Source organism: Dromiciops gliroides, chromosome X (genome assembly GCF_019393635.1).
Source record: "Dromiciops gliroides isolate mDroGli1 chromosome X, mDroGli1.pri, whole genome shotgun sequence".
In the NCBI taxonomy this organism is placed as follows: Eukaryota; Metazoa; Chordata; class Mammalia; order Microbiotheria; family Microbiotheriidae; genus Dromiciops; species Dromiciops gliroides.
Window position 1 is genome coordinate 34452423 of NC_057867.1, and position 15713 is coordinate 34468135.

The 15713-nt window shown below is 44.9% G+C and overlaps 1 protein-coding gene across 1 annotated transcript; it reads right to left on the minus strand.

Moving 5' to 3' along the window:
- Positions 1-14489: 14489 nt before the first annotated feature.
- LOC122733920 (N-lysine methyltransferase KMT5A-like) lies at positions 14490-15317 on the minus strand. The gene has a single exon (XM_043974628.1). The coding sequence runs from the start codon at positions 15315-15317 to the stop codon at positions 14490-14492; it is 828 nt and encodes a 275-aa protein (XP_043830563.1).
- Between the last annotated feature and the right edge of the window lie 396 nt (positions 15318-15713).

Sequence of the window (15713 nt, forward strand, 5' to 3'; positions counted from 1 at the left end):
CAACAACAAGGCCTCCCTCTAAACTTTAGAAAAATCCTTCTAATTAGTTTGTTAGAACAACTGCTTGATGTCAGTGACGACAGAAATTTATTAGCCAAATGTCAACAAGAACGTTACATTATTGGTGGATAGAACTAAGGCTGATGGTTTAGTGACCGCAGGCCACTGTTTTCTGTTGGATCTGTGGGGCTTCATGAGGTCTCTTTTACAGCTATACCCATTAAAATTAATGATCAAAAATAAACTTAGAACTAGACTTTGAAATCTGGTTCCATATGAGAGAAGTGCCTGGGAGCACTGAGAGGTTAGGTGACTAGCCCAGGGCCACACAGCCATCATGTCCTGGGACTTGAACTCAGGTCTTCTTGAGCCCTAGATCAGCTTTCTGTCTACTATGCTATTATTCATTATATCTCTCTTTATATGTTATAATATTATCATAAAATATAATATGATACATTATCATATATTAAATGTATTATTTATTAAAACATTTTTATTTTTATTTTTTGCAAGGCAATGAGGGTTAAGTGACTTGCCCAGGGTCACACAACTAGTGTCAAGTGTCTGAGGCCAGATTTGAGCTCAGGTCCTCCTGAGTCCAAGGCCGGTGCTTTATCCACTGCGCCACCTAGCTGCCCATATATTAAATGTATTATGCTAATATTTTGCCTGGATTTGTGATTTCATTGGATTTTAATGTTAAACTAAGATTTCTAAAAACAATGGAGCACACTCAATAAAGAAGCTCCCTAAAATTATTAACAATTACCATGATCAATATAATACAATAGATGATTAATCGTTATCAGTCAGTATATACTTAGTTATTATCAATAATCAATTCATTTTATTGAGAACTGAGTTCTTGTACCATAAAATAAATAATTCTTTAAAAATATTACTTATTTCACCTACCATTCTTTAAAATGTCTATTTTCAGAGGGCAGCAAGGTGGCGAAGTGGATAAAGCACTGACCCTGGATGCAGGAGGACCTGAGTTCAAATCTGGCTCAGACACTTGACACTAGATGGATGACCCTGGGCAAATCACTTAACTCTCATTACCCCTCCCCCCAAAAAAATTGAAGAAAAAAATGTCTATTTTCTGTATTCTATAGTGCACATATTAGTACAATAATACGTGTGTATTATTTATAAATAAATGTACATATATTGGAAATGTGTGCTCAAACATTTTAACCTAGAGGGCTCTATTAAAAATGTTTAGAAACCACTGCAGTAGGAAAGGAGGTGGCCGACCTTGCAGAGAAAGGAATAGAGAGGGTCGGTAACTCTCCTGTGTCTAGTTACCATGGAGATCGCAACAGCTCTTTTGACGTAACCGGGCATGCGCAAACTACCAGCCACAGAGCCGGCCTCTGCAGCAAACCTCTCATCAGCATCACCTGATGCTTAAATATGGCGCCTTCATCTGGGATTGATATAATTTATTTTATTCATATTTTTGTGCGTGTATGCACACAAACACACACACGCACACATAATTATATACTATCTATGTGGGTTTTTTTGTTTTCTGTCAAAGCTCCCAAAAACAAATTTATAATATTTTCTGGAATCCTACAGATTTCCCTAGGCTTTTAAATGCAAAAAATGTGATTTGTGTATATATGTGTGGGGGAGGGGGTGAGAATGTTTTTCCCCTCTATTTTGTTTGTTTCTCTACTGGGGACGTTCTGAATTAACTGCTGTTGTCTGAGGGCACCTGCGTCTCTCTCTCTCTCTCTCTCTCTCTCTCTCTCTCTCTCTCTCTGTATATATGTGTATGTACAGGTATAGGAATAGGTATGGGTGTATAAATTTCCCACTATGCTACAGATCTGTGCAGTTTTTTTAAAGTAGGTATAAAAAAAAAGATTTCTAGTTCCAAATTTTTCTCCCTCCCTCGCCCCTCCCCAAGACAGCAAGCAATCTGATATAGGTTTTATATGTACAATCACAGTAACCATATTTCTTCATTAGTCATGCTGTGAAAGAAGAATCAGAACGAAAGGGACCCCCCCCCCAAGAAAAACAACAACAACAAAAAAGAAATAGTACGGTTCAATCTGCATCTAGATTCCACAGTTCTTTTTTCTGGATGTGGAGAGCATTTTCCATCACAAGTCTTTTGGAATTATCTTGGACAATTGTATTGCTGAGAAGAGTCAAGTCTATCACAGTTGATAAAGATACCTACTTTATCTTTTTTTTTTCTTTTACTTTTTTTGGGGGGGTGGGGTGGGGCAATGAGGGTTAAGTGACTTGCCCAGGGTCACACAGCCAGTAAGTGTCAAGTGTCTGAGGCCGGATTTGAACTCAGGTCTTCCTGAATGCAGGGCCGGTGCTCTATCCACTGCACCACTTAGCTGCCCCCTAGAAATCTTATAAAAACAACTGTTGAAAAAAATAGGGGGGCAGCTAGATGGCGAAGTGGATAGAGCACCGGCCCTGGAGTCAGGAGTACCTGAGTTCAAATCCGGCCTCAGACACTTAACACTTACTGGCTGTGTGACCCTGGGCAAGTCACTTAACCCCAATTGCCTCACCAAAAAAAAAAAAAGTATACTTGAAAAAAATAGGAAAAGGACACATGCACAAAAATATTTATCACAGCTTTTTTTTTTTGTTCTGGCAAAAAATTGGAAATTGAGAGGATACACATAAATTGGGGAATGGCTAAACAAATTGTGGCATATGATTATGATGGAATACTATTGTGCTATAAAAAAGACAAGCGAGGGGCAGCTAGGTGGTGCAGTGGATAGAGCATTGCCCTGGATTCAGGAGGACCTGAGTTCAAATCCCACCTCAGACACAATACTTAGTAGCTGTGTGACCCTGAGCAAGTTACTTAACTCGCATTGCCCTGCCCCCCCCCCAAAAAAAAGACAACCAGGATACTCTCAAAAAACCTAGAAAGATTTACATGAACTGATGAAAGATGAAGTGAGCAGAACCAGGAAAATATTGCACACCGTAACATCAACACTGTATGAATAACTTATCTGTTCTCAGCAATGCAATGATCCAAGATAGTTCCTAAGGATTTATGGTGAAAAATTATATCTATCTCCAGAGAAAGATCTGGTAGAGTCTGAGTACAGATTGAAGCAATTTTTTAAACTTTGTTTTTCTTGTTTGTTTGTTTTTTCTGTTTTCTTTCACAACATGACTAATATGGAAATATGTTTTGCATGACTGCCTGTGCATAACCTATGTGAAATTACTTACCTTCTCAATGATGGGGCAGTGAAGGAAGGAAGGGAGAGACTGTGGAAGTCAAAGTTTTAATGAATGTTTAAAATTATTTTATGTGCGATTAGGGGAAATAACATTAAATAAATTATTTTAAAATAACATCTTTTAAAAAATAAAGTAGGTATCTTTAGTTTATTGCAAGAAAAATAAAGTAGAGGAATTTCCTTGCTCCTTGGATTAATGCCAACTAAGAGATAAGAAAGCTATAGGCCTTGTCTTCTGTGTACTTAACTATTGTTATGCATTGTTTCCTTGTGTTGATTGGGTATGATTTAAGCTAAATTACTGATACTTTATCTCGATGGAATGTGTCTGAGTTCAATGCCACACCATATGTGTGTGTCTAATTGAATGTTTTTAACAAATGCATTCAAAACCAAAGGAAACTCTATGTATAGTTAACAAAATGAGGTGGGATCCCCATGAAGTCGACTGCTTTTACTCCTTACTGTTGACTACTAAGTAAATGAATATTACTTAAAAAACAAGAAGATAATGCATAATAATAAACAAATACTGAATATTTGCAAGGACTCCTGCCCTAGACATAGGGTTGATCTGGACCCAGGGGTTCTGGGTATTGTCCCATTAGAGTTTGTGCTCTTAAAAGGAAATAAAGAAAAGGAATTGTAACAGGAGGGGAGTTCATTGACTCATAGACTTGGAGCTACAAGGAGCTTAGAGGTCACCTAATCTCATTTTACAGATGAGAAAACTGAGACCTAGGGAGGTTGTGATTTTCTGTAGAGAAGAAGCTGTGAGAGAAGCCAGATTTGAACTAAAACTTTCCAACCCAACACCCACACAGATTCTTCAAAGGAAACTCAAGAGGTTGGCATTGGGACATAACCCTTTCTGAGCACCCCTTCTCCCCTTTTTAGCTTTGAAGGCTTTTACACGTATATGATCCCTAAAGTCTAATAATCAACTTGCTGGAAGAGGAGTACCTTTCTTGATTTAGCTTCTGAGCCACGCCACAGATTTCATCTTGAATTTTGAAGCCAGCAGATTGATCAATGATCCATCAATAAGCATTGGTTAAATGTGTTAAAGAGAGATTGTGTGGCATAGTAGATAGATACCTGACCTTGGAGCTGAAAAGCCCTGGGTTCAAGTCTTGCCTTTAATACATACTGTGTCACCGGCTCTGGATTCAGGAGTACATGAGTTCAAATCTGGCCTCAGACACTTGACACTTACTAGCTGTGTGACCCTGGGCAAGTCACTTAACCCCCATTGCCCTGCAAAAAAACCCCCAACCCCCCCCAAACAAAAAAACTACTCAGTGATTTGTGTAGTATTGTTAGTTGATAAAATACATACTGTGTGACCCTGGGGAGGTCATTTCACTTTTCAGTGACCCAAGAAACTCTCCAAGACTATTAGTTACTGAGAAAGTGCCCAATCTGCATTGAGAGAGGGAGTTGCCTCACCGAAAAATTCCCTATATTAATAAAATCACAAGTCTGCTCAAAATATTACATTATATTTTATATTATTTTATAATCATATATTTTATGTTAGACATTACATGCTATAATGACTCATTATATAGCTTATATTCTATGATAATACCACAGCATTCACAGGAGAGGCAGTGTGGTAGAATGGGTAGAGAGCTGACCTCGGAATCAGGGAGGCTTGGGTTCCTGTCCCACCTCTGGTACATACAGGCTGAGTGATTCTGGACAATTTGCCTCAGTTTCCTCAGGCAGCTCTCTCAGACTATAAATGACAGAACAGTTGCAGGCCTGCATTAAAAGAAGGTGTTTCCACAGCTGAGAATTCCCACCACCAGAGAACAAGAAATCTGGGACCCAAACAATAAGGATGTTCCCACCCATCATGTCCCCCTAATGGATCAAACCTGTGGTTCCCGGTTCGGGATTTTGATTAAAACAAGCAGCTGCCCACAGACAGCCTTGCTGCTTACTACAGCCAGGGGCAAGCCCAATGGCAACCGTGTCAATCAGACAATACAGTTGTCAACTGTATTGGACCAGACCTGTGATTTCACTGGGGGAGAACTCCTAGTGAGGAAACACCCATTCTTTTGTGGCTCTGCAGTTTAGTGCTGCCTGGGACATTGAGAGGTGACTGACTTGCCCAGAGTCCAACCTCCGGGAGTGTCAATACATACACTGCCAAAGAAGGGGCCAATTTTCATTGGCAGAGAGATTTCCTCTCTAGTAATTCCCTGAAGGAAAAGGGAAAGAAATAAGCACCTACTATGTGCTAGGCATTGTGCTAAATGCTTAAAAAAAAAACCAAAAACAAATATGATTTCATTTGATCCTCACAACAGTGCTGGGTGCTATAATTATGTCCATTTCACAGTTGAGGAAACTGAGACAAAAGATGACTTGGTCAGGGTAACAAAGTTAGGAAGCATCTGAGGCTATACTCAGGACTTCTCCACTCTTTTTTTTTTTTTTTTTTTGGTGAGGCAATTGGGATTAAGTGACTTGCCCAGGGTCACACAGCTAGTAAGTGTCAAGTGTCTGAGGCCAAATTTGAACTCAAGTCCTCTGGACTCCAGGGCCAATGCTCTATCCACTGCACCACCTAGCTGCCCCTATACTCAGGCCTTCTTAACTAGGCCTAGCTGTCTCCTAAACCATGTAAATTATAAGTCAGGTTGAAAAAAAAAAATGGAAGATGGTAAGGGGTGGGATTTTGTTCTTCACGGTCCAATAATTTAACAAATAATGTTTTCCCAAATCTTCACAGATATTTGAATATCCATTATCTTTTGCATGTGATTATGTACGTGAAGTGATCCATAGATATTCATTCTTATTGATAATGATATTCATACGTTTGCACAAGGTTTACTGTGTCACCTTCCAAAAGAGCTGCTGTATTTCCCTGATAGGAAATTGGGAATTCACTTATTAGTTTAAAAAACAAAACAAAACAAAAAGCAAAACCAAAACTAAACACGCCCCCCAAAAAAACCCAAAACAACAAAAACCCCTCCAAATTGATCAATGGTCTTATAGTGACATCTGGTGGTTTCAATCCATTATTACACATTCTTAACCACCTTTAATTTAACTGGTGTTAGTATTGCCACAGCAATGTACTGGATTTTGAGGGAATGGCCTGCTCCCATTCCTTGGGCTAGGGAAGGACTGGGGTGGGGTGGGGGGCAGAATTTCTCTTCTTCTCATACACATGAACAAAATTAACCCCATTTCTTTCTTTCTTTCTTTCTTTCTTTCTTTCTTTCTTTCTTTCTTTCTTTCTTTCTTTCTTCCTTCCTTCCTTCCTTCCTTCTTTCCTTCCTTCCTTCCTTCCTTCCTTCCTTCCTTCCTTCCTTCCTTCCTTCCTTCCTTTCTTTCTTTCTTTCTTTCTTTCTTTCTTTCTTTCTTTCTTTCTTTCTTTCTTTCTTTCTTTCTTTCTTTCTTTCTTTCTTTCTTTCAGGGCAATGAGGGTTAAGTGACTTGCCCAGGGTCACACAGCTAGTGTCAAGTGTCTGAGTGGATTTGAACTCAGGTCCTCCTGAATCCAAGGCCAATGCTTTATCCACCGAGCCCCCTTTTTTCTTTCTTTCTTTTTTTAAACCCCATTTCTAACACAAAACATTTGATTATTAAATACCTAGGAATTAGGTTTGACTATTGTGCCTTTGTTAGGACAAAACAATAAAGTAGGATGTCAGGCACTGTCTTTTGCCTCTTTTTACCCCCAAGGCTTAGCATGTGACTAGCATCTCTTTTCATCCAGATTTTTTTTTTGTGAGGCAATTGGGGTTAAGTGACTTGCACAGTTAGTAAGTGTCAAGTGTCTGAGGCCAGATTTGAACTCAGGTCCTCCTGAATCCAGGGCCAGTGCTCTACCCACTGTGCCACCTAGCTGCCCCACTAGCATTTCTTTTTAGCACTTTAATTCCCACTCTCATCATACCCACATTCTGTGCTGCCCAGAACCTTCCTCTTCCCTAATTCTGCTGCCCTTCTCGCCCCATGTGCTAAGTCCTGGGGATTCAAAGAGGCAAAAGACAGTCCCTGCCCTGGAGGGGCTTACAATTTAACGAGAGGGACAACAGGCAAACACATTTGGACAAACTATAGAGGGGGTAAATAGGAAATAATTAAGAGAGGGAAAACACTGGAATTAAGAGTGGTTGGGAAAGGCTTCAGATAGAAGGTGGGATTTTGATGGCAACTTGAAGGAAGCCAGGGAAGCCAGTAGGCAGAGATGAGGAGGAGAAGGAGGAGAAGGAAGATCATTCTAGGTTTAGGGGACAGCCAGAGAAAATGCCCAGAGATGAGATATGGAGTGTCTTGCTCTTGGAATAGGAAAGTGGCCAGGGTCCTGAGAATTCTATGTGAAACCTTGGACAAGGCACCTGAACCTCAGTTTCCTTTTCTGTTAAATGAGAGGGTTTTGATGACAGGGAAATAAATATATGTGAGTGGGATAGAGAAATGATGCCTCCTTTTCTCCTGTGAGCCTCACTCTCCCCTGTGGAGTACTCTAGACTTGTGGTGCTATCCTAAGGCCGGGGGTGGGGCTGTCCCCAAAGGGGATCTAGGGTCAGGGGCCCATTCCTCTTTTCTCTGAAGTATTTATCAGGCATTTGGTGCTGTACAGGAGATCCTTCCTTCTCAGCCCAGGAGTGAGAAGACGTTTTCACAATGCCATGGCTGCCCCCAAGAGCTGGGCTGGGGCCAAGAGGTTCTGTCACCTTGCCCCTGCTGCTCTGCTAAGGGCCGAGGGGCTGCCTGGGGTGGGGGGTTGGGGCTAGGCAGAAGCAGAAACTTCCTCCCCTAGGGACTAAAACCTGTTCTGTGTATGTATGTGTGTATACTCAGTCCAGCTTCACCTTGGTTCTCTGATGCACCTATCAAATTTGTCTGCTTCTGTTTACAGGCCTGCATCTAAGGCCACTGAAATCTCCAGTGGTCTTGATTTAATCAGTCTCATTGTGGTGTTATTCCATTGGAAGATACCTTCAAAGACAGAGCAAAGGACTCACATCCTTTAACCTTTTTTCTTTTTTTTTTGGTGAGGCAATTGGGGTTAAGCCTCCCATAGTCTGATTCCCATTTACCTTTTCACTCTTTTTTCATCTTTCTCTGAATCATCCCTTTATTTGAAGTAATATATATGTATATATATATATATATATATGTATGTATGTATGTATATATATTTTTTTGGTGAGGCAATGGGGGTTAAGTGACTTGCCCAGGGTCACACAGCTAGTAAGTGTCAAGTGTCTGAGGCCGGATTTGAACTCAGGTCCCCCTGACTTTAGGGCTGGTGCTCTATCTACTCATCTTTTAACCTTTAACCTAGCTCAATCAGGGGTGTTTGGGTGTTCAGGAGGACTAGCACCTCTGGTATGAGGTCTTGCTGAGCCCTTTTCAGGACTTTGCATCCACCTTTGGTGTCCACCTGTCATCCAAATCTCCCCTGTGGCTCCAAGAAACTGTAGAATGTGCAGTAGTCACATCCCAGTAAAACCATCTCTGCAGATGATCACCAATGGGCTTCAAACCCTTCAGTGAGCGGGGTGGGGGGGATGTCTACCCTAAACATATGAAGACTTCCCCCAGCAGAATGGGTGGATGAGAACAACTCGTTTCAATGGCCATGAAGGCAGCTGAAACAGGTACTGTGGAGCGCTTAGAACTTGGTCAGACATGGAAGACTCCAAGGTCACCCACTGCATCCTGGGCCATCACCAGTCATCCTGCCTTTTGTCTTGCCACTGGACTTCAATGACTCTGAAAGAGAGAGTGAGGTCAATAACTTTATACAGCTCGGCCTTATCTAAATCTAATTCACCTGCAAGTCAAGACATTACCCCATGATGTCAGTGGTCCTCTTTGAAAATGAAGGGTGAACAACAACTGAAGAAGCAGGCTACCCTGAGGGAGAGATGGGAGGCAGCATGTGCTAGGCAACTCAAACCACCACAATCACCTTGACCACCACCTCCCCCAAACTCAGTCCAGGACCCTGAGCCCAACTGCCTTGGAATAAGTGTCTTTCAACCACCAGACCTGTTTCCAGCCCAGCCCCCACTGTTATCATCGAGGAGAAGGGGTCCATCTTCCTTGTCATCAACAGCATCAACTGCTGAGCAAGTACCACCAAGAGGCAGATCAGCACAAAGAATCCTGGGAGTGACAGTACCCCTCCACACCGTTGCTCCTGCTTCCAGCCCAGATGGCACAAAACACCACCACCATCACCACCTTGACCACCCTCTCCCATTGGACCCTGATGGAAACAGTCCAGAGACCCAGAAACCAAGGGCCTTGAGAATGGCAATGTTTTTAGCCCAGTGACCACAGCTTAGCATCCTGGGAAGGCAACCCCTGTAGAGATGCAGCCTGGTAACTGCTCCTCCAGGTGCCACAGCCACATCTACTGGGGACCCAGAAAAGAAAGTTCTTGTCCCCAAAGTCCTTGGCCTTGCCAAATGGTTCAACACCAGAAACTGATATTTTATCAGTGGGAATGCCATTAAAGAAGAGGCATTCCTATCCATTTTGCTTCTGTTCCCTAAGGACCATGGGACATTTCCATGTGACCTGCAGATTAAACCTTCTATATGTTTGGTCTCTCTCCTCTCCCCAACCCATTAAAGTGTGAGCTCCATGACAGCAGCTACTGTCTTACTTTTCTATTTTTATCCCTAGCACTTAGTGAAGTGTTTTGCATATAGTAAGCATTTAATAAAAGCTTCCTCCCTTCCCTCCTCCCCTCCTCCCTCCCTCCCTTCCTTCATCCCTTCCTCCCTTCCTCCCTCCCTCTCTCCCTTTATTGTCAGTTTACCCAGGTTATTCATTTACTCCTCACCAAGGAGATGTCAAGGGGACATTTATACCCTCTACATGTGTGTGTAACCTGTGGCCCATTACTCTGATTTCTTTTCTTTTCTTTTTTCTTTTTTGTGGGACAATGAGGGTTAAGTGACTTGCCCAGGGTCACACAGCTAGTAAGTGTCAAGTGTCTGAGGCTGGATTTGAACTTAGGTCCTCCTGAATCCAGGGCCGGTGTTTTATCCACTGCGCCACCTAGCTGCCCCCCATTGTTCTTATTTCTAATCTTGAGGGTTTCTCAACAATCATACTCTTTGGTTTGTGGGACAGCTAGGCGGTGCAGTGGATGGTGCACTGGCCCCGAAGTTCAGAGGACCTGAGTTCAAATCTCACCTCAGACATTTACTAGCTGTGTGACCTTAGGCAAGTCACTTAACCCCGATTGCCTCAAACATCCGTGACTCTGGAGTAGAGAGTGAGCTTGGTGACCTTGCACAGCCCTCCCTCACTTAAATCCAATTCACTGCAACTCATGACATCCTCCTGATGTCATTGTCCTCTTGGAAGAGCAAACAGCAACAACTCTGGTTTGTACTCCCCCTGCCCAGGATCTCAGGGAACATTTGAATTCGACTTTCTAGTTTCTAGTTCTCCCTGAGGGAAATTCATGTCCCTTGCCAAGGGCAGATTATCAGCAGGCTATAAGCATGGGCTAGATTTTACTTTTTCCTCTATCTAGGAGCATGGGAGGCTGGCTGGAGACAGGACTTCTAGAACAGCAAAATGCCTGGAAGGCTGTAGCCCAAGGTCATTTTGGCCGGTGATGGAGTAAGGCCTCCAAAACCAGAGGGAACATACCACTCTTCTGAAAACTGACAGAGTCAACACAGTGGCTCTGAGTGGGAAACCCAACAGAACCGGAGTGATCTGGGAGCAAGTTACTGGGGCTCATGGAAATAGTGGAATGGTTCAAGCCAGTTTCAGACTCCATCTTCCATTCAAGGCCATTGGAGACAGGATCCCTCAAGGATTTAGAATATGAAAACTGGGGGTGGGGAGAGAGGGAGGAAGAGAATTTGGAACACAAAGTTTAAAAAATCGACATTAAAATTTGTTTTTCCATGTAATTTGGGGAAAATAAAATTCCTTTTTTTTTGCAGGGCAATGGGGGTTAAGTGACTTGCCCAGGGTCACACAGCTAGTAAGTGTCAAGTGTCTGAGGCCAGATTTGAACTCAGGTACTCCTGACTCCAGGGCCAGTGCTTTATCCACTGCACCACCTAGCTGCCCCCGAAAATCAAATTCTAAATAAATGGAAACAAAATGTAAAAAATAAAGAGAGATTATCTAGAATATGAAAACTGGTTAGATAACATTACATGATCCCCAGAACATCATCCCTTCTAACCACTTCTACTCAGTTTGGCTCCCCACCCTGCTGGGAGTGTGCCTACTTCTCTCAGGGTGTCTCCCTGACTCCAATTTCAATACACTACCCACCATGTTATATTGCCTCTTGTACATGCTATCATCTGTGAGCCATTTTTCCTCAAGAGAGGCAATAGGGCATCGTAGATAGGGCCCTGGGCCTTCTTGTCTCTCTGGATAAACAGGGGATCTTGTGATCCCCACTTTTTTCCCAGCCCCTCTCTCCAGTTTACCAATATCCTTCATAAACTATGGTGCTTGGAAGTAAGAACAGAGCTCCAGGTGGGGTCTGAGTGCAGAGGGCAGAGGGCAGAGGATTTACTGCTGGATGTGCCTTTATGTCTCTCTTTAGGCAGCCCAAGAGTCCCTGGGGTTCAGTCTGTGGCTCACATTGCCTCTGCTCAGGGCTATTTCCACCAAGAGAATCTTGGGTAAAAGTCATTAGTTTCAGACAAACCACAACAGAGGCTTGAATTATGGGCATTTTATTTAAAGCATTGACACACAATTGGGGAAAAAGCAAGGAAAAGCAACAGTTTCTGCCCAACTCTGCTGTAGCAGTTAAAGACGGACCCCCCCCTCCCCCCAATGCCAACAGATTATTTCCATTCTGGCCTGTATAGCTCATCCCTTCCAACCCCTTCAGAGTGTCCTGACTCACTTAGAAGCAGATGGCAGTTCCTATAGAGCTTGGCATATTATTCAGCAATGAGGCATATTTACCCAAGGTTTTTGAACATCCCCCAATGTACTGGCATTTCTGGGCAATCAGGACCAGCGGCCAGTTTGGTTTTCTAAAGTGGTAGCCACATTAAGATGGCTCTGAAATGAAAACCGATTGACTCCTCCTCCCTTTGCGAGTCCAGACCGTCAGGGCTAGTGGAGTCCCTGGGACTCCCCACCAGAAAGGCACGGTTTATTTCTGGATGGCCCTTTTTAGTTTTCAACCAGGAGGAAGGGCCATTAGCATCCCCAAGGGGTAGCTGGGAAGGGTCCCCCAGGGTAAAGTTGATAATATGGGAGGCAAACAGTGGAGGGGAGGGAGAAGGAGGGAAACACATTGAGGGGAGGAAAGTAAGAGGAGGGAACTGGGGAAAGAATTAGAGTGGGGGGGGAGATAGTCTAGGAGAGACTGCTGGGGTCATGAGCAGGCAGAGTAAAAACCAGTGGGAGGAATTCCTCAAGTGGACCCCAGAAGTTGGCATAGTGAATAGATTGCTAGTGAATCAGGAAGACCTAGATGTGACTCTGGGCAAGTCCTTTAGTTTTTCTCTGCCTCAGTTTCCTTATCTGTAAAATGGGGCTAATACCTAGCTCCCAGGGTGGTAGTGAGACTCAAATGAGACGACAGAGCAAAAGTACTTTTGCAAACTTTGTTGTTTTGTTTGTTTGTTGTTTTTTTGTGTGTGTGTGTGAGGCAGTTGGGATAAAGTGACTTGCCCAGGGTCACACAGCTAGTAAGTGTCAAGGGTCTGAGGTTGGATTTGAACCCAGGTCCTCCTGAATCCAGGGCCGGTGCTCTATCCACTGCGCCACCTAGCTGCCCCACTTTTGCAAACCTTAAAGCTCAATGTGAATTATTATATAATATAACTACTTCCATTCTTCTAGAGGCCATAATCATTTTTTTGAACCCCTGTAAGTTTTACAAAGTTGATCCAATGGGATACGGAGCGAGTGAATCAATCAATCAATTAATTAATTAACTAATTAATTAATTAATATTAATTTTTTTCGGGGCAATGAGGGTTAAGTGACTTGCCCAGGGTCACACAGCTAGTAAGTGTCAAGTGTCTCGGATTTGGACTCAGGTCCTCCTGAATCCAGGGCCAGTGCTTTATCCACTGCGCCACCTAGCTGCCCTCGAGTGAATTAAAATTTGCATTTCATGGATGGGGAAACTAAGGCTCACTGCGGTAAAGTGACTTGGCCAGGATCTAATCCAACTGCAAGTACAGAAGTGCAGCCATGTTGTCTCCCCCCTCTAACCAGTCCTGCAAAGCAGGATCCTCAAAGCCACAAAAACCCACAGTCATAATTACTGGTTGGGACCCGAGGTTCTGACCTATAGGCAACCGAGGCTAAAGTAAAGCTTGGCTGATCCCCGCCCCCCCGACCCCCCCGCCCCCCCCGCCCCCGGCGTCCCCTCCCCTCCCCTCCCCCGCCCTCCTCTCCTCCTCCCCCCTCCCTTCTCCCAGGGTGCATCTCAGACACCTGCTCCTGGGGGAGAGATCAGCGAGCAAGTTCCGGTAGGGGGAGACCCCGAGGCTGAAGACAAACCCAACCGACTTCCCCAGGTTGCTGTAGTGCCCTGCAGCTCTGGGAAACGCACAAAAGCAACCAGAAATAGAAAAAGTTTGGGTAAGCAACCGAAGGCCACCTGTGCAAGCCTGCCTGGGAACCTTACAAGCAGATTAAAGGGGAAAAAAACCCTCGTAAAGTGAAAAGGCATTTCAACAGATTTCAAAACATCAGAAGTAATCCACTAAGATTAGGCTGCACAACCTCCACCTCCCCTCCCCCCCCCCAAAAAAAAAAAAGAAAAGAAAAGGAAAACCAACCCAGAAACGAATTCTCTTCAAGGGGCCTTTGTCCAGTGAAGTTCCAATCAGTGGTACAGTCAGGGTGGGCTTCCTGGACTGCTCTGTTTAGTGAAATCCAAATGAATACCTTAGCCGGGCAGGAGGCTAGGTTTCCAAGGGCAGCTCACAGTCCGAGAAAGTCCAAGTCAGTAGGCATGCTGGGTTTCCAAGGGCAGTTCACAGTCCAAGAAAGTCCTAGTCCTTACGAAAGGCTGGGTTGCCGAGGGCAGCTCACAGTCCAAGAAAGTCCAAGTCAGTAGGCATGGTGGGTTTAAAGGCTTTTTTTCTGCTCTGTCTAGGAAAGTCCAAGGCAATGGGCAAGGTGGGTTTTCTGTCCAGTGAAGTTGCAGTAAGTGGTTTAAGCGGCCCTGTCCAGGGAGGTCTAGAGTTAGTGACTCCTTGAGACCAGATGGGCTCCCCGGGCCAGCTGTTCTTAGTATTTCAGCCAGGGGTAGGCCTCCAAGGAGGCCTTACTTCTGTCCCCATAGTCATAAAGCAGCTCCTCGCCTACCTCGATGTCCCGGGTGGCGATCACGATGAGATGAGGGACGCCATCAATGGGATGCAGTTTGGTCTGACAGTTACCGCTCTTGCTGTGGTTGATGAGCCGTCCCAGGCGGCCGGATTCTTTGGTGGCATCTACGCAGTAGCCTTTGCTCCGATAATGGAAATAGTACATGTAGCAGCCGGTGGCAGGATTCTTTGCATAGCGGGCTTCTCGCTTCTTGGCAGCCGCCAAGTCGATGAGGTCCCCGTGGTACTCCACCACGTAGTCGCCCCGTCTGAAGGGCCTGGTGGTGATCACTCCGCGGCCTTTCCCGTCAAAGATACCGACCCGCATGCCCTCCTCCTTCCCGCTCTTGATCAGCTCGTTGAGCCTTATCCTGGCCTCAGTACGCAGCTCCCCGCAATTCTTTCTAGTGCTCCGCCGCACTGGGAAATAGTCAGTTACCTTGCGGTGCCGAGACGGGTCCTTGGCCTTTAGCGTGGGCTTACTCGGGGATCTGGGCCTCCCGACCCCCTGCTTGCCTGGGTCTGCTCCAGGCTTGGAGCTGCTGGAGGCCACCGTCACGGAGCGGGAGGCGCCATCGGCAGCCAGTGGGGGCGCCTTTGCCAGGGCCTGGGCCTGGGCCTGGGCCTTGGCCTTCAAGGCTTCGCTCCGAGTGCGAGGAAGAAACATCTGGATTTTTCTGCTGCTGCTGCTACTGCTGCTTCTTCTCCTTCTCCTCCCTGCTCTACCTAGCTGAGTTTTGGATTTCATGGCGCTTTTTCTCTGGGAAGCTGGAGTAAATGAAATAGCAGAGGGCTAGCGGAGGTGGTGGCAGCGGCGGTGGTGGCGGCGACGGTGGCAGCGTCGGGTGGCGTCGGTGGCGTCGGTGGCGGGGGTGACGGTAGAGGAGGAGGAGGAAGAGGAAGGGGTGAGGGGGAAGGGGAGGGAGCAAAGAGCTGGAAAGGGGAAGAGGAGGGTGCAAGAGAACCTTGACCTTGGAGTCAGGAAGTTCTGGGCTCAAGTCCCCCACTCAGTGCCCCGGGCACCTCTCTAGGGCTGGCTAGAGTTTATAGTTGAGTTGTAATCTGCACCAGTGGGATGAGTTTTCTTATTCGGGATGCCTCATACTATAAAATTCGTAAGTCGGCTCCTTCTGCAGCTCTGCTG